At 34.0% G+C, this 23,312-nt stretch overlaps 1 protein-coding gene across 4 annotated transcripts in view; it reads left to right on the top strand.

Moving 5' to 3' along the window:
• Positions 1–23,312, top strand: part of Tbc1d19 (TBC1 domain family member 19) — a 129,111-nt gene that overhangs the window by 30,274 nt on the left and 75,525 nt on the right. Inside the window, exons 1-7 of one of the 4 annotated variants that reach the window (XM_047566817.1) lie at positions 4,209–4,265; positions 11,351–11,425; positions 12,175–12,253; positions 12,542–12,605; positions 13,930–13,976; positions 16,884–16,976; positions 17,324–17,434. In XM_047566817.1, the coding sequence (XP_047422773.1) occupies positions 12,179–12,253; positions 12,542–12,605; positions 13,930–13,976; positions 16,884–16,976; positions 17,324–17,434 (390 nt within the window). In that variant the 5' untranslated portion in view covers positions 4,209–4,265; positions 11,351–11,425; positions 12,175–12,178. Of the gene's footprint in view, positions 1–4,189; positions 4,266–11,350; positions 11,426–12,174; positions 12,254–12,541; positions 12,606–13,929; positions 13,977–16,883; positions 16,977–17,323; positions 17,435–23,312 lie in introns of those variants that run through there. The other 3 variants (XM_047566815.1, XM_047566818.1, XM_047566816.1) reach the window with 3 other exon arrangements.

Here is a 23,312-nt window from a genome sequence, read left to right as displayed (position 1 = left end):
ATTCACAGTGGGTGGTAGAGCTACCTCTTGTGTGTAATATAATTCCAAACATTGAATTTTCAATCTGAGAATATTATATTAATGACTGCTATTTTTGTGACATAATACATTCCTCCAAGTAGTTCTGTGTGGCAAACTGCCTTTTTACCTGACAGCAAGGACTATCATTATCATATTTTCAACATTCTACACAATAGAACTTTAAATAAATATTTTTGAATAATGTTTTGGGTTTTTTGAAGGAGCTCAGCAGTACTACCTTTCTTCTTCAGTGTTGTTCTGAACAAATGGAAAAAGTTAAAAAGATTAAAATGGCAAATGGAAGATTGAAATTACATTTTTATGACTGCTAAAGATTAGGTAGGAGAGCACAGCTTAGCACAAGCACAAAATGAGTGTCTCACCTAAACTCTAGAACTAAATAGACTATATTCCTACTAAATACCAATATATCATGGTGAGCATGTTCAGTTTATTCTTCCCAGATTTAAACATTGGATAAAGCATTAAAAATTATCTGTAGTATAGTAAGGAAAGCCTGGAGAGAGGCTGAGAGTGTTAGGGTACTGGAGTTCTTGTCACATAGAAAGGCACATTGGAGTGGGGATGGAGTATCTCTCCTAACGGAAGTCCAAAGAATAAAGTGGACTTAGTATATTCTGTTTCATTTTTCGTTTACTGCAACCATTAGATGGATGAGTAAGAAAGTAAAAGTAAAGTAGGAATATTCATTAGGTAATACTAAATAATTGAAGCTAAACATACATTCATGCCAAATAGGTGTGTGAAGTACTTGAACTACACAGACATGTTAGCTCTTCCCACTTCAGATTGTTATTTTGGTTAATTATCTTTTCTGTTTATTTTTTAACAATTTGTTACATTTTTTAACTAATTTAATGATGATAATTAACATTGCTGTCATGCTTATTTTGCACCAGGTGATATGCCAAACACTTTATGTGCATTGGCTTGTTAATGTAGTCTTCAAACAACCCTATGAAGTATAATTTATTATTATTATTACCATTTTACAGAAAAGAAAATGGAGGCTTAGACCATGGTCTTAGTCTGTTTTGTGCTGCTATAACAGAACACTTGAGACTGGGTAATTTATAAGTAACAGAAGTTTGTTGGCTAACAGTTCTGGAACCTGGGAATTTCAGTATCAAGAGTGGCAGCATCTGGTGAGAGCCCTCTTGCTTCATCATCACCTGATGGAAGGCAAGAGGGCAAGAAAGGGCAAAAGAGAGTTAAACTCTTCCTTTTACAAGTAACAGCCAATGAGGGTGAAGGCCTTAAGGCCTAATCATTTCTCACCTCTTAATACTGTAACAAAGGCAATTGAATTTCAACATGAATTTTGGAGAGAACAGACTTCAAACTATAGTAGACCACTTAACTAACTTGTTGAAGATCATTTAGATAATAAACAGCAGTGTCAGGACTTGACCTCTAGTTGTCTGATTCCAAAGCCCATGAATTTTACTGCATGTTTATATCTTGTCTTTTGACTGGTTTAAAAGTATTTTGGAATAAGTATTCTTATATATTTTTTTCTTTTAGTATCTCTCATAGCACCAAACAAGTGACATTGAGTCTACAAATACTTATTGAACCACCTACCAATGCTAGCACATAATAAATATTTGTTGAATTGGGGAAACTCAGTGTAATTATTAATCCTAACATTACTACAAAGATTTAACTAAGTCTGTATACAAAATGAAATGCACAAATTTCTTTCTGTATCTTAGTCTTCACTGCAATTTATGCAGGGCATATTATAAAGAATTAGATGACTACTATTTTCCCTTAAGGAACACAAACTAAAGAAGTAAATAAAACTTGAATAAAATCTTGGCTCAGGGAATAGCTCTTTCCTAGCATGCATGTGGCCCTGGGTTTGATTCCCAGCATTATACAAAACAAAACAAAACACCTTACTATATATATATATATATATATATATATATATATATGTATGTGTGTATATGTATGTGTATAACATATGTATGTGTTATAAAAACATATAGTCCACTGATACAGCAGATAAATGTAAATGTCTACCATATTGTAGAGAAGTCTGAATGTTGAACAGCAGTGAGCCTAAAATAGAAGCTGTTTGGATAATGGGTGACTTACACTAGACCACAAGGTTTTAAGTGAGTCTCTTGATTGCTTTCACTGGGAGAGTACTTAAGTGGTGGACCTGGGTACCTCCAAAATTATACGGTTCTTTTCTGCTCTCTTAGTTTTAAATGCCACCTTCTGTTTCTTCTGTAAGGTACTCAGTTCTGTAAGGTACTGAGAATAATGAATGAGTAAGCTAGATAATTATTGCTTTCATGGATCTTATTTCCCTCTGGGTCACATAAACTTTAAAGAGGTAATTAAGTAAAAAAGGAGCATATAAGACAGACACTTAACTAGATTTGGGGATGCCAGTGGCTAACCAAAGGAAACAGTATTCAGACTAGATCAGAATCACTGAGCTAGAGTTAGTAGGGGAAGGAATAGGGAAGAAAAGCATTTTGGGCACAAGGGACTAACACTCTAGAAGGATAGAGGTAAAAAAGAATGTGGTACTTTGGAAGAAAAAAAGTTTGTATGGTTGGATGGTAGAAGTGAAAAGGGGTATGGCAAAATCTGATACGTAGGCAGGGATGTGCTTAGTCAAGACTTTGTAGACAGGATCCTACAAGTATTTGGGTCCTATTTTAGAATTTTTAGTGATAAAGATCACATTTGTATTTTACTAATTCAGCAATGTATTAGTTATCTAGTTATAGCCAGACATTATATTAGATACTGGAAATACAATTGCTAATGAATAAAGAAGACATCACTTCTGATTAACAGTTAAGCAATTTGGCAAGTAAGTTGAAAATAGTCTGGAAGCAGAGGACACTATTTAGGAACTGCTAGTCATTGTTGCCTAAGTTTCTGTCAGTTGGTGGGAAATCTGAGAAGTACCGCACGGGACAAGAAGCAAGAATCAAGGGTGCTATGTTGGTTTCTATAAAGAGTTGTTATTCAACAACTCTTTATCTCTTTACATTACTAAATGTAAACTCTTTTGAGGGCAAGATTTTAGACTGTTTTGTTTCACTTTTCTCTTTTACCTTGAACACTTAGCTCTTTAAGTATTTATAAATGTGAATGACTTTATGGTTACCTCTTCTTACTTGTATTTTTGGATAAATTTCTTTGATTATTAAATAATTCTTAAATGCTTTCGTTTCAATCCTAAAGTTTAAATCTTAATGAATTTAGATATAATTAAACACATCTCTTTTTAAATGATGTATTAGGCACTGTGAGATAGTTTTAGATTATTTTGTATGTAAGATAAGTACTACTAAGGTATCTAGAGACTCTGAATTTTTTTTGGCAGAGGTTTTCCCAGAGGCCTTCACTGTTCTCCAAATTACTTCTATCTCATTGCTCTGCTTTCATTTCCTCATGGCACTTATTACTACCTTATGTTATGTATTTGTTTTCATAATTATTGACTGCCTCTTTTCTCTAGAATATTGGGAGATTATCTTAGTCACTACCATATACTTAGTATCTAGAATGAATCAATTATTTATTGACTAAATAAATATATTTTCTCTGAAAACTATGTATTTTGAATACAAAATGTAATGTTGCTTAGAAAATAGAGTTCATAACACCTTAAAATTTTCAAATTTTATTCAGTTTGTGAATTTATGTAATATGTATTAAAATATGGCTAATATCATAAATAGTATTTATATTATCATTTTAGTTTTTAAAAAATATATATATCATGTAGACAAGGAAATTGGGAGAAATAAAATGAGTTGATATATTGATAAGTTAATGGATTTTTTTGAACTTTAAAAATTCCTCTTAATATTATAATATTTGCCAAAATAGGCAGTTGTAATAATTTTCATATGAGCATTTATAGAAATTAGCTCAATTTGTGAATTCAGACTATCAAGTGATTTAACTTCTAACATGATTAAAATTTTAATCTAGAACCTCAATACTAGTGTGAGAAAAATTAGTTTTATTAGATTCTTATACCTTGTGTAAACACATAGAACAGATATTGTTTCATTTATAACATGGACTGCAGAGGCAAGTAATTTTTTACTGAGAGAATTTATTATCAAAGAGTTATTTATAATACTTAGCTCTCTCTTTTTGCTTGTAGGTATCCTTTACCTAGTCATCCTGCTGCACCTCCCGAACATCTCAAAGAGCCTTTGGTATACATGAGGAAAGCCCAGGTTGGCTATTGTTCATTTTAATTTTATTTTTCCATGCTGAGTTATGTGATACAGAGTAAAATTTTCATTGATATCAGAAATATATGTTATTCATTTATGAAAGACAGGGTAGAACCACTAAAGTGATGTTAATAGTACATGCATAGTCTTCCTTTTTGTTTTCAGTAACTAAGGATCATGCCTATTTTACTCTAGTAATCCTGAAAAAAAGCTGAATAGAAGGGGGAAAAATGTATTTACTGGCCTTTTAAAATGTGATGAAATGATCATGAAATGTAGTTGTCAAGTTCTGTGATACTAAAAAAATAAAATACAAATGAACTAGTATCCTCTTAAAATATCAACCTTTGAAGTAGAGTTACTGGTGCTGTATTTGAAATATGTTTGTTCTTACAGCAAGTTGTCACATACTAATGGGTTGGCAATAACTGAGAATCACTTCAAAAGGATAAAGTAAAATAATTTAAACAGAAAACTATAAAAATCTGTTAAGATAGAATGCAATAAACTTTATCACATTTCCCAACTTTCTTATCTGTCTTTCACTGGGCACAGCCTGGTCCACCTCCCTTTGGCTTATTCCTGAGCCACCTTCTCCCTCTCCATGCTCTGTAGGGCTCTGATAGCCACTGCTGAGGTGCTCCCCGGACATCACAGTCAGAGTCAGACTTCACTGTCTAGCATGGCCTCAGAATTCAACTTTTAAAACTTTTTATTATGAAAAATTTCAAATATACTCTAAAGAATTCCCATGAATGCATCACTCAGTTTCAAAAATTATCCTCATGATTCTTCTGCTCTTGAAAATTTTCTGCTGTTTTGAGTTACCATGTTCCACAACAGTGGATGATAGGTAGATTTTTATTTTTCAACTTTTATTTTCATTTAAAAACCCTCAAAATTAGATGGTGAAAGGAGGCGATGTAAAGAAAAACATGGAGATATTTGAGGAAATATCTATTTCTTTTTCAAGGTAGTATCTCTTAGGGTCAGATAATATTTATTGATTTGTCAAAGCATAGTAGTTAAAAATGTGTGAAAGAAAGAATTGCATAGTCTTTTGTTGTAAGGATTTAAATTCAAGAAATTAAAACTAAGAAAGTTGGACTTAAATATTCTTTGGAATTCCCCCAACAATATAAACTATCAGTTTCAACATATTAAATAAAAGAAACAAAGTCTGGTTTGTGTGTATGTATGGTCCTCCTCTCTTCTTTTCAGACTCATCCAGTAGATAGAGGATTAGTCTGTGGCCTAAATTCAGTCTGCCTCCTATTTTTATAGTCCTGGCAAGCTAGGGATTTTAAAAACCTTTTTAAAGATTGAAAAACCAAACTAAAAGTAATAACAAAAAATACTACCCTGCACAACCAACCAAGTGGCCACAACTGAAGACTGACAAGACAGACGGTGGTGGGATTATGGAGTAACCCAGATTCTTATACTCTGTTGGTGGTTGTGTAAAATGGCACACTCCCATGGTACTGCTTTAGAAAAAGTTTGACAATTTCTTATGAAAATAGACATCGTGTCTTTTATGACACAAAAATTCCCTTCCTGGATATTTACCCAAATTAAAGGAAAGCAAGTGACCACAAAAAGATTTGTTGAAGAACTTTCATAGAAGCTTTATTCATATGAGCTCCAAACTGGAAATGGCCCGGCTGTTCATCAGTTGGAAGAATAAATAACTGTATCTTTCACATAATTGACTATGATTAAAGATCATAATCTTTAAAATAATAAATAAATAATAATAATAATGTATCAGTGAATGTATCAATACTGTATCAGTGTATCCATGAATCCTAAAACAAGTTGGGTACAAGAAACTTTTACTTAGAGGATATATACTGTATTTTCCCATTGATATGAGGTTCTAGAATGGGGAAAATATTCATAGTGGAAACAAAAATTATTGCCTCTGAGAGTTGGAGGGTAGAGATTTACTGGAAGAAATACAAGGGAATTTTCTGTGAGTGACAGAAATGTCCAATGTCTTGGTAATGATTTAGGTTGTGCATGTGTTATATATTTGCTAGACCTCATGGAATGGCACCCTTATGTGTGGCATTTTGCTTTATGTACATTTTACCCCAAAAGAAACACAAATGAGCCAAAAATATTGAACTCCAGTTAATGATGCATGTTGAAGTATTGGGGGGATAGTATTCTTATATCTGCAACTTATTTTGAAATGCATGCAAAAATAAGATGAATTAATTGTTAAGTGCAAAGAGCAATGGATAGATGGTTAGAAACATGAGAAAGTAAGAATTGTAAAATGTTAATGGTAGAATTTATGTCTTGTGTATATGAATGTACACTGAAATATTATTTTCACCTTTTATGTATATTTGGAAAGTTATAATAAGCTATAGATGGAAGAAATAATAAGTAAATAAATTAACAAAGAAGAATGGTGCAAGAAAATTATAGGAATTAATACAAGTTACTGGAAAATAGTTACATTCATTCATTTGCATATTGTCTATAGTTGCTTTTACAAAATAGCAGAGTTAAGTAGTTGTAATTGTGACCTTGTGGCCTGCAAAGCCTAAAATATTTACTATTTGCCTTTTTATAGAAGGTCTGCCAACCCCTGCACTAAATTATTCATTAAAGAGCAGTGACTGTGCTTTTTACACTCAGCAACTAGCATAATGCCTAGCCCACAGAACACTCTCAATTATGTTGGTTGAATTGATTCTTTAACCATTTTGGATGCTTTGATCACATGGCTGAGGTAGTATTTGTGAGTTTTATTCACTGCAATTTCCCTCTCCTCTTTCTACATTGTACTCTTTGGATGGAAGTCTCTGTGTATAGCCCATGTGGTCATATGAATTATCTCTTCTACCAGTTAGTGTATGACCATCTTCCTGTGTTTGTTCCCCATGGGGCATCCAGTTCTTTACTCTCCTGTTCTCTTGAGCAGTTCTGTCCTCTGAAGGAAAGCTATTTAGTCTGGACTTCACAGTGCCATTCATTCCATCATGTTCTCTCTTGCACTTCATAATCTCTTACTCTATTTTGTCTGTTCTATTCCTCACCCTAAGGCCACTTCTGTTTTCTAGTTTTCTCCCAAACTAGTGACTACTTTAGGGGAAAATCACATAATTCTGTGTTAATCATTAGTCTAAATTCACAGGTTTTTTTTTTTTTTAAACTTTCAGTGGATTCTTTGTGCTGCCTGCTAATGCTTTTTAATTCTTTATTTAATATTACTTTCTGTTTAGATTTTCCAAAACCTTCCCATGCCTGGGTGGCTCCCATTCATCACTGTCTCACTCATTTTTAACATCTGCCATTTACTTTATTATGAATATTCAGGTCGTTTCATTCAGTTTCCACAGCTTCCCTCTTCTTTACTGCCATATCTCCTTTGGCTCCATTCCTCTGAAATAAACTATCCATTGTACATTTCTTCTGTGAAATTAAGCTTGACATTTCTAAAACTGAGCTTATCATGTTCTTAAAATGAGCACCTCTTCCTGACTCCCTACTGCTATTAATAGATCACCATCATTATTACAATAATTCAGACTAAAATACCTTTGATCTGTTTCCCTTATGCCAATAGCCACTAAATTCTATAAATTATTTTCTGTAGTCTCATAGTCTAAGTCTGCTCTTTCTATTCATTTCCATGTATTGATGATGATTACAATGATGATGATGATGATGATGATAGTACTGTTGATTTCTGTTGACTGCTTACTTTTTTCAGCCATTGTGCTTTCATTTAATCCTCATTATTCTTATACTTTTCAACTTTCAATCTATCTTCTCTCCCCATCTCCTTATATACTCTCAATACTATTAACTTTAATTATAAGCAGATGAACTCTTATAACTTATCTCACTGCCTTTTAGTAAATCTTCAGTGAGTCCCAATTGCCTAACAAATGAAATTCCTTCTTCAAAGCTCAGCAATTAAGAATTTTTACTGTCTGTCCCCAGCTTCCCTTTCCACATTGTCAGTCTCTGCTGTCTTAAACTGTCCTGTGTACTAATAAAAATATTTAAAAGATTTTAATATAATTATGATTCTTTTATAAATCTTTCCCTTTCATAGTTTAGAAATTACTTATTTATAAAATACCTGAAATTCTTTGAGTCAATTCTATAGATTCCAATTTTTAGGGAAACTGATTTAAGGCATTAATGATTTAATTTAGGGGCAATATATATTTGGGTAAAAGCTAAATGTCTTTCTGTTTAAACATTTTAAATGTAAAAAGCCTTTCAGTTTCCTTTTATATAACATTTTAAAACTTTGTCTTTATTTTGTAAATCTGGGTAAAAAACAGTACTTTAGTGCTAAGTGTATATTGAAATTTTTCTTTTTATTTTCTTTGTTTGTACATGGTACTGGGGAATTGAATTCAGGGGTGCTCTACCACAGAGCTAACTCTCCAGCCATTTTATTTTATTTTGAGACAGCATCTCTCTCAGTTGCTCAGGTCAACCTTGAACTCATGATCCTCGCGTCTCAGCCTACCAAGTAATACACCAGTGTGCATGCCTAACATTTTTATTTCGGTGATATCATGAATAATCTTTTTTTTCCCTTTAAGCCTTGCTTTTTGAAACTCAGGACTTATTTCTTTGACTCTACAGATAGGACCCAAGCAGAATTAACTAGCTTAAACTGTAGTTGAGTGATCCTTCAAATTTATCCTTTCCGAACTCTGGAATGTGTTCCTCTCTGATCTTTTGCTTGATGATATCTGGAGCCGGGGAATACGTGATTTCTCTGAGTTAAGTCTTATTGTGGTTAAAACTTTCTACTTGTTGGAAAGCTTTTTTTTTTTTCTCGTATAAAATGGTCATATGTTCTTTATAACTTACTCACTAGTCCTAGTTTTGTGCTTGGTAGGTATTCAATATGTTAGTCAGTGAGTGAGTCAGTAAGTGAATAAAGGCATGAATGAAGCCTCTTAATTACAATTTGAGTTCTTGAGGGAACCTAAAGGATGAAATAGCTTGAAAGCAGTCACTTGCTTCTTCATCTTGGATTTCCCCTTATTGTCAGGAAATCTTATTCCTGTTTCTGATGTCTGTGGAAGTGACGCCTCTGATCACCCCAGACTTTGATGAAAATGACTTCTCTGACCTTCTTACTGAGATTCTTGCAAGGAGTTCCTTGTAAAAACCTTGACCACCTTTTCATTATCTTATAGATATGGGACAGGGAATGGAGAAGACATGGCCAACCACTGGGATCTCTTTTCTTTTATTATTTTAAAAAGGATTTTCAAGAAAGTGGTATGTGTTCCATTGACAACCAGCAGTTTTAGTTTTGTTATATCTAGTTTCTTTTCATTCTTTTATGTTCTTTCTGTGGTTTATGGCATATGGACTGGTATAATTCTTAGGAACCTTTTGCAACTCCTCTCTTGTTATTTGTGTATCAGTCTATCTCCTCTCACCTCCACCAAAAAAGCAATGTGTTTCTTAGTGAAAGAAATGCTGTTTTATTAATGTTTAGGGGTATGTATTTAATTGGTGTCCAATAAATATTGTCAAATCAATGACTTTTCATTATTTGAAAAGTTAGATATTATGTTTCATTTACTCTCATTCTAGCTGTAAAAATCCCAGGTTTTCTACATTGAACATCATTTCCTCTTGTCTTCCCTAATTTTTAGTTGTGTTCTTTTGTTGTGAATTTTGTCTTAGTTTCTGTTTCTCTTGTGGAGCAGAGAAAAGATTGATAAAGATTTTATCAGCATTTCTACAGTTCTCAATAGTCTTTCTTATTCTGTCCTCATGTGTTACCTTTTACAAGTTCCCTCATTTGTAAAATGAGGATAATGAAACACATTTCATATATTTAATAAAATAATATATGTAAGCACAAGTAAATTTATAGCTATTTCTCCACTCTTGCCATTTAGAACTTTCTTCTGATGTCTGATTTCTTTCCTGCATAACTTTTGCATTTAACTGTTTTCACTAGGTATTATATCTAATGTTAAATGTAAATTGGTAAATTGAAATTCTTAGTACAGTGGAATATACATTTAGGAGAACTGTGATAAATCATTTAAAACGTACTTTACAATTTTAATGTTAAGGTTAGGGGTTGAATGGATACTGGGTTTAAAAAACCCTAAGATGTGTTTGGGACAACTGTAAAATTTTGAATATGGACTAAATATTAGACAATATTATGAAATATTGTCTTTATATTTTAGGAGCGATAATAGTATTGTGGTTTGCAGACAAAGGTCTTTAAGAATATGCAGTATTTAAGGGTGAAATGTCATGTATAGAAAAATGTCATGTATTTACAGTGTTAATAGCTGTAAAATTTTATTTTAATAGGTTATTAATGGAATTCATAAGTATCATACATTCACAAAATACACTTACTTTTTTATTATCTGCATTTTTTCCTAATATGATATTTATTATCATATAACTTACTGGCATTTTTTAATCTATCCTCATTTCCATTCTCAACTAGAATGTCTGTTCTTTGAGGATGGAGACTTTCTGTTAGTCACTATTATGTTAGCTTTCCATCACTATAATAAAAAAAACTCAGATAACTAACTTATAAAGATAAAAGTTTTATTTTGGTACATGGTTACAGAGGTTCAGTCCATGATTGAGTGGACTCTGCTTTTAGGTTTCTAGGAGGATTGCTGGAGAACATGTTGCATATGGCAGAATGAAATATCCATATCCAGGAAGCAAAAGTGAGGGGTTCCACAATCCCCAACAGGGCCATGACCCACTTACCTAAGGACCTACCACTAGGCCCCACCTCTCAAAGGTTGTACCACTTCACAATAGTGCCAGCCTGGGGGCTAAGTCTTGAATACTTTGGGAAATGTTTAATATCTGAGTTCTAACACTGCTTAATTCACAGTCCTAAGGGTTATCTGGCACATAGTAAGCAGTAATCAATATTTGTTGAGTGAACTTATGAGTAAGGATAACAATCTCAACCAGTCTTACTATTTATGTAATTCATAATAACTTTAATATTTTTTGATTAGTTTCCAGCATTGTTAACGAAAAACAACATAAAAGAATGAGCAAACAGTAATAGATTATTCCTTATATTTTAGGGAAGTTGGGAAAAAAGAATTTTGAAGAGTTTAAATAGTATGTGCACTGAACTGAGTATCCCATTGGCACGAAAGGTACTTTTAACATTTTTATGCTTATTTTATTGTGAATTAACTTCTGAAAAGAATCATGAAATTATGTAACTGTGAGGCACATTATTCCTTTTTTAATTTGTATATTAGCTTGTTTTGAAATAGAAATCTGTAAATGGGTATATTCTATATAGATTTCTATTATGAATGCTTTAATAATTATTCTAACAAATTTTTTTGAGAATAAATAGAAATATATAATTTATACTTTAGATTATTTAGACATTTAGCTGTAAAATTATGAGCACACTTTAAAGATTTTAATTGCTTTTCATCTCCTTAATTTTGGCTAATTCAGCACGGTAGCCATATTCCTTGAATTAGAGATGGAGTTCAAGAATAGTATGATCTTATAATAGGTAGTTGTACATGAAATGAAAAAAACAATTTGTCATCTCTTTGCAGAACTAGATTTCCCCTTAGATCTAATACTCAATATTAATCTGTTACTCCAAGCTTTGATGGGGTAGATATGGGAAAGGAGAAAAAAGTCATGTGGCACATTTTAGATTCTACATAGCTGCCCACAAATAAGAGAATATGTTTCCCTTCATTTTATTCTCCCTACCTACTATTTATCCCTGTTTGAACAGATATAGTGGACATACTTTTGATAATATCCCACGACAAGCCACTGAAGGCACCAGAAAGATGGTGTAAAAAAAAGAATAAATTTATATGAAAAACTGTCTAAATATGTAGTATTGTATAATATACTGTCTTTCATATAGGAAGATGATGCTACTGACTCACAGTCACACTCTCTTGGCCAGTCCCCCTTGCGATGCATTTCTGAGATTGCTGGATGGGGTAAGAGATGTAGTACGTGGCTGAGGAGCAGTTTTTATTTGTGAAATTTACTGGCCAGTACAGATCATTTACCTTCTTTTTGTGGACTCATTAGCACCTTGAGATTAGATATAATGTAATAGTTAAATAATTAAGTGTAATTCAAAAAAATGTTGCCATATTTAATAAGATTGTTTTTCCTTCTGTTATGGGAGATTATAAATTTTTAAATAAGTTATTGATTATTGTTTTTAAACTATATAGCTAAGTTTCAAAAATAAAACCCAATCTAAAAATTACCTTTTTTAGAGACCAGTTGGAGAACAAAAAGAACTTCTAAATAAATGGAATGAGATGGGAACTGATGAACCAGGTACATGAAGAATTTTCTTCAAAATGGAGTAGAGGGACAGGGCTGGGCTTGTGGCTCAGTGGTAGAGTGCTCACCTAGCATGCGTGAGGCATTGGGTTCACTCCTCAGCACCACATAAAAATAATTAAATAAAATAAAGGTATTTGTCCATCTACAACTAAAAATATATTTTAAAAAATAGGGTAGTGGGAAAAGAATTGTTTTCCTCACTCACTGTGATTCCAGAATAATATAATAAACAGTACTTTTGGAAGGATAACAACTTGTCCTCCCCACTGATTTCCTGTCATTTATTTTGTTTGCTTAAACTTCTCCTTTGCATTTTAAGAATTCCTAGCTTTGATCCGTGTTCTTCATTATTTTGAGGCTATTTAAATTGATTATCCTTTTTTAAAGCAGCATTTTAATACATTTTTACAAAAGAGTAAACAAAATTTACTGATTCCCAAGATGCTTGTCTTTTAATTAAGTTAAAAAAAATTCTGGTTTTTGTTGGTGCTTTATAATTATACATATTAGTAGAATTCATTATGTCATATTTGTATAAGCATGTAATTTGATAGGTCTCATTCTCTTTCCCTCTTCTCTCTCCCTCACCCTCATCTGCTTGCTCTATTCTACTGATTCTCCTTTTATTTTTATTATTATTTTAATTTAGTGCATTATGATTGCATATAAATACTGTATTCCTTGAGGTATGTTTGTGCTTAGACATAGCATAATTTTTTAGATGTCATTCTCTTGTACTTCCCCATCCCTTTTCTCCATCCCCTTCCTCTTTTCTATTGGTTTCCTTTCTATTTCATGAGATCCCATTAAGATAAAAATTGTATAAAAACTACTTCATTTATTATGATAAATGGATGCCTATAACTGTACAGACAGACAAATACATATTCATTCTCCTGTCCTCCTTCTACTGCTTTACAAAAAGTGGGGTGGGGGCAATTAGGTAAGAAATAAGTGCCATAATAGTGGAAGTAGTGCACAATTAGAATTCAAAAGGGGAAACAGCTCAATATAACTAGAGGAATTCAATAAGAATGTGTTGTTTATATCCCAAGTATTTTGAGAATTCCCATAGAATACCTGTATATTACAATGGCAATTTTAGGAGACTTATTTTTTTTTTAATGTTCCATTTAGGTTGAAAGGAGAGAGATTGTATTCATTTTTTTCCTTCCAATATTTAAAGCAATGTATGACAAATAATACTCAGCAGGGGTTTGAATTAATCTAGTTGCACAGAAACAAATACTACTAAGTTTTACTATTAAGACTTCATGTATTAACTGAAATTTTGTTTTAATCTATCTTATTCTAGATTTAAGCCTTTTCCGACCTGTTTACGCACCTAAGGATTTTCTTGAGGTAGGTACTATTGGATAAATATACATAAACAGATGAAGGAAGAATGTGAGAGAAATGTTAATGTAAGAACATCTCCAGGCAGAGAAATCACCCTGTAAAATGCCCCAGAGTCACTGAAAGAGTGGAATGGCATCAGAGTTATTAGGAAATTGCTCCTTGAAAATATATTGGAATATAGAAAGATTATAGGCAGATAAATTAAGTAGGAAGATTTTTATTTTAAAAAATAGTGATTATAAATCATGTAGCCTGCTATTTGCACATACAGGTATTCAACACATCTTTTCCTTTTTTATCTCTTCCCTGTTCTAGGAGTCCAGGAAAGGTGAGGGTTCAAACTAAAAGAACAGCATTGGAAATGGAAAGAATTTTAACAGATTCGAAGGAGATTTTAAGGAGGATTTGGGAACTGATTAGATATGGGACTATGAGAAAAAGAAACAATAATGCCTCCCATTGTATAGATTGGGTAGTTGGGCAGAGTTTTCTTCCCTAGGATGGAGAACACAGAAGGAGGGACATATCCATTAGTAGATGAGTATAGTTAAGTTTGAGAAGTATTGCAAACATCCAAGTGAAACTTTCAGTAGGCAGTGGGAACTCATTATTTTAATCTACCCATCTTTGATTCTACTCTTTCTCCTGGATCTTACATGTAATCCTATCAGTTTTACCTTCAAAATGATATCCACAGACTATTCAGTTCTTAGCATCACTACCACTGCCACCTCTAGGCTACTATCATTTTCATTTGGACTTCCACCCTTCTCCACCTAGAATCTGTTCTTAGTACCACTTCCAGAGGGAGACATTTAAATGCAATTCAGAACTGGTTACTCTTCTGGCTTCTCATCTCATTGTACATAAAATCCAAAGTCATGACAGTGGCCCAAAATACCCTATTTAATCTGATGCCCCATGACCCCTCTGAGTTTATTTCCCATTACTTTTCCTCCTAATTTGTTCTACTCCAGCCACTTTAGCCTCATTGCTTTCCTTTGACTTCCTCCCAAATACCTCCCTGCTTATTCCTTCATTCCTCATGTCAGCACAGCACCCCCTGATTTCCCCAGTTGAATTTCTTTATGCCTTTCCAGCTTTTTCTCCACAGCATTTATCATCATATAGCCTACTGTTTCTTTATTTTGCCTATTGACTGTCTTCTACCATTACAATGGAAGATCCACTAGATGGAGGTTTTCATTCTGTTTTGTTCATTGTTATAACAATTACATAGTGTCAAGTAATTGACAGCAACACAGGCCTTCATAGGGTCACTCATATAAGGCTTTCTTGCAGCAAAGAGCATACACAAAGAGATTCACACTTCCAGCAGAGTTCCACAGTTCTTTGTTAGTTGCGTACCATGTGCTTTGTTATTCAGTATATAAAATAGCAATATCATGAGGGATATCTTGGTCTGTTAAAATCAAGGCACAAGTTTTTCAAGAGGTCTTTTATGTCCCCACAGGTTAAATCACGTGCATAAATTTTCAATATATAACATAAGCAAGCAGATATGGAATGTTTCCAGGGGAATTGTGGACATTAAATAGCCCATTACATATGATTAGTTAGTATATTTTTTCTCATCTTGCCTAAGGGGTCACATTACCAGACTTGCAGGTATCCCTGGAGATAAGAATAGAGCTACCTACCACAAACCAACTGCAAATTAATTCTATCCCTAACTGCTCTGTCATCAATAAGATAGTGCTTAGCACGTGGTTACTTAAGGACTGGAATTTCATGTAATTTTTATTTGGATAACTTTGTAATAGATTATCACATCCTGTTTTCTTAAGAACTATTGCTGAATTTGTTCTTTTCTTAGTCATACCGAGATATTTTTCTTTAATTTAATATTATTTTTATAGTTATCTTGTTAGTTATAGTTTCCACATTTCTATTATTTTCTCTTTTCTGTTATCCATATATCCAGTTTCTTCTCCACTTGCTGTTTTCTGTGTTTGGGAACTGTCATGCAATATTAAGTTTTTATTTAGGCTAAAGTTGTGCTGTTCTATACTAATGTACGTTCAGCATTGTTGAATCTTTCTTAAATCTCTCATTTTTTAAAACAAATACCTTTGCTATTTCTATCGATTCAATATTTACTGTTTAAGAAAAGTCGTTTGGCCTCGTACCTCAATCCATTTTACCAGCCATCAGTTACCAGCTCCTGTTGTCTTCCCTAGATATCAGGGTGTTCTGTCATATAATCTCCTCCACTGGATTCTTGGTGGTTTCTTTCCCTCAGAGTCTGAGTTAAAAATATTTTTAAGTTATTATTAGTCTTTCCAGAAAAATGTATAGTATTAGAAAAATAACAAAACATTACCAAAGAATAAATTTACAATTTATCTACCATACCCTCACATAGCATTAACCATATTGTTACTATACTTTTTTTTGATCTTTTTTTTGGGGGGGTACTGGGATTGAACTCAGGGATACTTTACCATGAGCTACACTCCCAGAACTTCTTTTAATTTTAATTTTGAGAATAATGTTGTAAACATTTTTCATAGCCATTATATGAATGGAAGCTTATTGGTCTATATTTTATCATATGAATTAACTATAATTTAATTAAGTAATCTCCCCTAATGAGATATTTAAATCATCTTATATTCTTCTATTATAAATAATACTTTATTAGAAGTCTTTCATATTCCAGATTTCATATGGAATATGAAATTTCACATTCATATTCCATATTCATACTTATAGAAATGAGATTCTTAGATTTTAAAGGACATACAAATATCTAAGATGATTTTTATCTGCTTATTTTTGAAAATTACATAAATGATCTTTCTTGTTAGCTGTGCTTCTGATATTTCTCCTTTTTTTTGTTGTTTTTTTTTTGTTTGTTTTTTGTCTTTTGGTGGGTTTGGTTCCAAGGAGATATCCTGCAATGTTATTCTTCCATCTTCTTCAAAATCTTGTCAACTTCTGTTTTTAAAAGCGTTGGAGTTCATTCTAAAAATTTCCCTGGTAACTATTCTTATAAGCAACCAATTATTTTTTTATCACCTTCCATGGTATAATCAATTTTTATTTTCTGTACCCTCAAAAAAATTTTATTTCTAACAAATTCCTAACTTTTTAGTTTTATATAGTAGATCATTAATTAGATTATTAAAACCATTTAAAAAGCATATTTATGGTATTATATTTTAATATTTCAATATAATTTTATACCATTTTAGAATGTGATTAAAATATATGCATAACTCCAAAGAGTTTTTAATTTTGCACTAATGTATCAAGAATATCACTGCTTGACAATTGTAAACATCATGTAAGGAAACTAACCAATTTTGTTGGATTTGTTTTTAAAGGTATTAATTAATCTTCGCAACCCAAATTATGAAAATGGTGATTCTCTTAGTTTCAGGACTCACTTGGGTTTAATCCAAGTTCCTCTGAAAGTAAAAGATATTCCTGAATTGGTAAGTATAGGCATTTTAAAATAGGTTAATTTACTTGAGAAGACAGCAATTAGAAAAATGTTATAGTGCAGCATGTATCTAAGGCAATAGAGTAATGTACTCATTAAACAAATTAATAAAATAACATTTCTTTTTATTGCAAATATGTACATAGAGAAAATAGGTTGCTTTTCTTGAGAACTAAAGCTTACATTGACCTATAAATGCTTTTGCTTAGATTTAATAAACAGCATAGATTTATGAGACAGCTTATTGGAATTCGATATCTGACTATAAATATGATTGAAACAAATTGTAAGTTTTATAAAATTATTTTTAAGCAACTACATTTTATTTAATTTAACCAACCTTCATGGAGCTTGTAACCTAGTGAAGCACTGGAAGAAATATTGAAATAAGGATGAATTAGAGACTGCCTTTGCTCACATTTCAGAGAGGGAGTTAGTTTTAAAAATGAAATGTAGGGAGATGGTAAAGTTAATATATTTTCACTCCTTCATTAATCACCCCAAAACAATAAGGAGTACAGAGATGTAAATACTATCTCTGGTGAAACTAGGGAACAACTTAGAACTCTGAGCTTTAGTGTATTAAAAGAGAGCTCATGATAAATGACTTAAACAGGGGAGAATATCAAACATAAATACCTCTAGAAGATGGAAAATGTAGATGAGAGGTTTGTCAGTAAACAATTTACTCTTTTAACTACAAATCCACCATTTTGTATTCTGCTTTATTATTTCTAGAACTGGACCCTATAAATACTTTCCCTCTGTCAGCTGGCCTGATGTTAGCCTTTGTCAATAGAAGGTTCTAGAAATACAATACAAGGCTGTAGCAGGAGGAAAGTTTTTCCTTCTTGGTTCCTGTGTGCAGGAACCAGCTGATAAACATGCAAGAGACCCAGTCATCTGCAGTCATCAGCAGTCATCTGCAGCCCAGCTCCTGAGACTGTATTTTTTTGTCATTGTTGTTCTGCCCTTTTTAGCAAAATTTTTAACCACCCTCTGTTTCTGTGGCGGCCAGTTCCTCTCCATAAAATGCCTAAATCTTGACCATGAAGACTGAGAAGTCATAGTTGTTTCTGCATTTACTAATTCTGTTTTTCCCCTCTTCACATTTCTGGTATGGTTTCATAACTAAACACTACCTGATACAAGAAGGAAAATGATTTTCTGCATAGAAGTTGGAAGGGCTCAAGAATCATAGACAACGTGTGTCACAGAAGGCTGTGGTGATCCAGAGGACTGAAAATGGGGATTATATGGAAGTCTGTGTCAGGAAGACATAGACCCCAAGATTCCAACTCCAGTGCATAGTTAGGTGACTTTTTTCCCACAGGAGATCAGAGGTATATTCATCAGAGACTCAGGATCAGAAAGGCTATGAACTCAGAAACCTCAGACATAGAGCCGGACAAGTATCAGGCATGGAAAACTGAGGGATTAAATAAAAATCTTGCAAATGGTGAGACTAATACACTCATCCCTGTCACCACCACTATGCCTTCCCCACCCTCCACCATCTCTAAAATACCAGAGAAAAGACTAATATTTTTAGAGAACCCTTACAAAAAACAGGCTGACTGGCTAAACAATTGCCTCACGGTGAATCCCAGTGCACTGAATGTCTAATCCTTGCTCACTGAGCTTCCAGGCAGTTTTTTATTGCCTTATTTCTTAATATGAATGACCAACCTAGGATCCCCAGACACTTGAACTCTTCTCTAATTTGAAAGACAGAAACCAAAACTAAATCCAAGAAACTCCCAAAACAAAACAAAACCAAAAATCTAAGAAGAGTCAATTTGGGAAATGACTGTTTATAGATATTTCAGGTTTGGGTTTATGTTCACACAGGATACCATTGGCCATAACTTGGTTCACTTAAATCTGTAGGACAGCAAACATATCACATTAGTATACCAGTGCACCATGATCAAGTAGATCACCAAGAGTCCTTAAAACCATCCAGGAGCTACTTCCCAGCCCCCACAAAGAAATACATACAGTTGGAAGGGACAAAGCCTCAGAGGTACAATGTAGGGAAGTCTTATACACAAGAACCATTTCTCATAATGCACATGGGCATAGCTCCAAGTCTTCTCAAGGGACACCACCCAGGGAAGCTATGGCCTGTGTTTACCAACAGATTTTTTATTTTTAATTTTTATTTTTTACAGTGCTGAGAATTGAAGGCAGAGCCTTGTACATGTTAGTCAAGTGCTCTACCCCTAAGCCACGGACGGACATAGCCCCCAGAAACTTAGCAATATAACTGGCATTGCTCTAGCATTTTTTTGGTAATCCAGTACATTTTTAGAGAAATGGTATTGGGAGAAGGTAAACTGAAGGTCATCTTGATGTGGCTATTTCTTCTTAATGGAAGACTTTAAAGAAACTTACTATTCTCAGAGAGATAAGAGAAGATATTACTCATGAATTAAAAAACAATTTCACTAAAATAACAAAACATTAAATAATGAAAAAGAGCTTTTTGGTTCAGGAGTATGACATAAAACAAAAATTAGTATGAGGGTATGGGTCGAAAAAGTGGCAGAAAGGAACTAGGCAGTGAGTCCTGATCTCCTCACACACAGAAAGTAGTCACTAAAGGAAAAGCAGAATTGAGAGGTGGATGACAAAATAAATGCTCTAGGACTCAAATTACAAAACCTGAGAACTGGAGAGACCTGAAGATCGGTTACCATAGTAGAAGATAAGCGCAGAGTTCCCTAGCACCGAACCTGGAGCAGGGAGGGGCAACAGAGAGAGAAAGGGGTGTGAAAAATCTCTTGAGCTCACCCACTTTAAAACATTTGGAAAGGCAGACAAAATTTACAGTGTGACAGTAACAGCAGGTTCCTTAAAACAAAGTAAACAAGGGCTGGGGTTGTGGTTCAGTGGTAGAGCCCTTGCCTAGCACGTGTGAGGCACTGGGTTTGATCCTCAGCACTACATAAATAAACAAAATAAAGGCATTGTGTCCATCTACAGCTAAAAAAATTTAAAAACACATTAACCAAAAATAAAAATAAAAAACAGAGCAAACAGCTTAAAAACCAAATCATGAAAAGAAACCGGAGCCAGGGGCCTGCAGCCATCTTGTGGAGCCCTCAGTCAACCAGTAACCCCATAAATCAATGTGGCATTTTCCCACTCCCATCAGCTGCAAATTAAATGAGAGGGAAATCACCTGCAGTGGGCCTGCTTAAAAATCTGGCCAGAAGGAACTTCTAGAAGGACCACTGTTAGCCAAAAATCACTGAAAACTCTGCTTTTCCCTCCCCACAAATAAATGGAATGGGTTGGCGAGGATCTGTGCTGTAAGTATACCTAGTCCCGCTTAGCCTCGGTGACCAAAGCTCTGAGCAGCAACTCAGAGACAGCAACTAAGCAGTTTAATTCCTCAGCACAGGAAAACAGATTCACCAGAACTTCATGAACCCTGACCACTGACATTGGGTGGGGGAGGGGGGGCACCAGGGGAAGCCTAGGGACTGACCCTGGGATTGCATGACTGTTCCAGAGGGAAGTTGCCTAAATATCCAGTGATACAGAGACCCAGTTCCTGGATTGTGAAAGCCACAGACAGAAGGCTGTTAGGATAAGTTCCCTGAATAACCCAGGAAACTTAAGTGGAAGACACCTGCAAAGATAGCCAGAGGATGATCAGTGAAGGAGAAAAATTACTGGAGCCTAGGCAACAGGAAGTGACTGCTCCTAGATTTAACTGGCATCCCAACCTGACCGGTGATCACAACTGGTAAATGAAAGGGCATTGTTTGGATACTGTCAGGACCTTGCATCAGATATAGTCAATAGAGGAAATCAGTTCCCACTGTTCACAACCTGGGGCAGTGGAAACTAGAACCCAGGTGAACCATCTGAGTCCCTCCACTACAGTACCTCAAAAAGTAGCATTGGCTAGGGTGATATTTCTGCACAACACCACCTGTGGAAAAACCACAACCAGAGTTCTTCCACTCACAGCTTTGGGATCTTTACCACCATGAAAAAGATCCTGTAGAGGAGAGCAGGTAGATGATGACCTACAGCAGTCATGGGATCACTCAAGAGCCTGCATCCTGAACTCCTGCAGACAATAGAAACAACCAGGCCACAACACTGCATCCTCTGAGCAGTCAGCGGCAGGCCCCTGAGCTGACAAACCAGAACCAGCTAGTGGGAGGTGCATAGCAATGAGGGAATTGACTCCTGAGCCCCTGAAACTCTAGAGAGATCCACAACCAAAGAATGATGGACATCTGCTAAATGTCCAAACCCCAGTGAAATTCAAACCAAGATTCAAATGGAATTTACTTCACTTGGAAGTGTTTTACTGTAAATCATTCTGACATCATTTTGATCCTTTAAATAACTCTTGAACAGTAATTGTTACACCAATAACCAACATTGTACCTTCCACTCATTTGAATGTATTTTATCTAATGGTTTAAAGCATTAATTGGAATCAATCTTCCTATATTTGTTTTCCTAGTTGTAGTTTATACTTGCTCCTTTTACCCCCTAATTATCCTCTTGCATTATCTGCTACTACTTCAAATGCAACACCATCAATGTATTTCTCCTTTCTACCTTGGTGTGGATTTTTATCTCTCTCTCTCTTAATTACTTTGTCCCTCATTTTCCCTCTCCTTTCTCTCAGTCTTTCTTCTCTACCCCCCTTTTAGCCCTCATTTAAGGTTATAGTGATTTTACTAAATTTAATAACTAATTTTTGAACCATTATAGAACTTTATCACAAGTTCATACCTGAATTTGAGGAACTGTGGAGAACAATAGCAACATGGTTTCATTTCTCGTAAGGTTGAATAGTACAAGACTTGGTTGGTGCTTATACTGGGATCAGCGGAAGTCACACATTGACTAGAAGTATTAATATCTGGATATTCACTCATCCAGGACTGTTAAGAGAAAGAAGCTCACATAGTACTACCTTGCTTAAAAGAAGAAGTGAGAACTAAACCAATTAATGGGTGGATATGGAAAAGCAGGGGAACAAACCATCCCAAACAGCCCATAATGGTTTAACAACTGACTCCATTGACATCACAATAGAGGAAATGTCAGAGAAGGAATTTAGAAAGTTTATAGGTAAAATGTTCCACAAGCTAAAAGAAGATGTAAGATGTAACATTAGAAAAGAATTATAGGAAGCAAAAGATCACTTCAATAAGCAGAGATTCTGAAAAAGAACCAAACTGAAATTCTGGAAATGACTCAATAAACCAAATCAAAAATTCAATGGAAAGCATTAGCAAAATATTAGACCACTTTGAAGATAGATTTGCAGGCATCAAGCACAAAGTATTTAATCTTGAAAATAAAGTTGACCATAAAGAAAGGATGTTAAGGGACCATAACAAGAATATTCAAGAAATCTGGGATAACATCAAGAGACCAAATTTAAGAATCACTGGGGTAAATGAAGACTCTGACATACAAGCTAAAGGGATACACAGTCTTTTCAGTGAAACAATATAAAAATATTCCAAACAATAAGAATGAGATGGAAATTTAAATACAAGAGGCATGTTGGACTCCAAATATACAAATTACAATAGATCCATTCCAGGACACATGATAATGAAAATGCCTAACATACAGAATAAGAATAGAATTTTTAAAACTATAAGAGAAAAGTGACTGATCACATTTAGGGGTAAACCTATTCAAATTTCAACTGATTTCTCAATCCAGACCCGAAAAGGTAGGAGGGTTTAGAATAATATATACCAAACTCTGAAAGAAAATGAATGCCAACCAATACAATACCTGAAAAAATTAAACTTCAGAATTGAAGATGAATTAAAAACCTTCCATGAAAGAAAGAAGTTAAATGAATTCATAACCAG

This window comes from Sciurus carolinensis, chromosome 10 (genome assembly GCF_902686445.1).
Source record: "Sciurus carolinensis chromosome 10, mSciCar1.2, whole genome shotgun sequence".
In the NCBI taxonomy this organism is placed as follows: Eukaryota; Metazoa; Chordata; class Mammalia; order Rodentia; family Sciuridae; genus Sciurus; species Sciurus carolinensis.
This window is presented reverse-complemented; position numbering and strand designations above follow the sequence as displayed.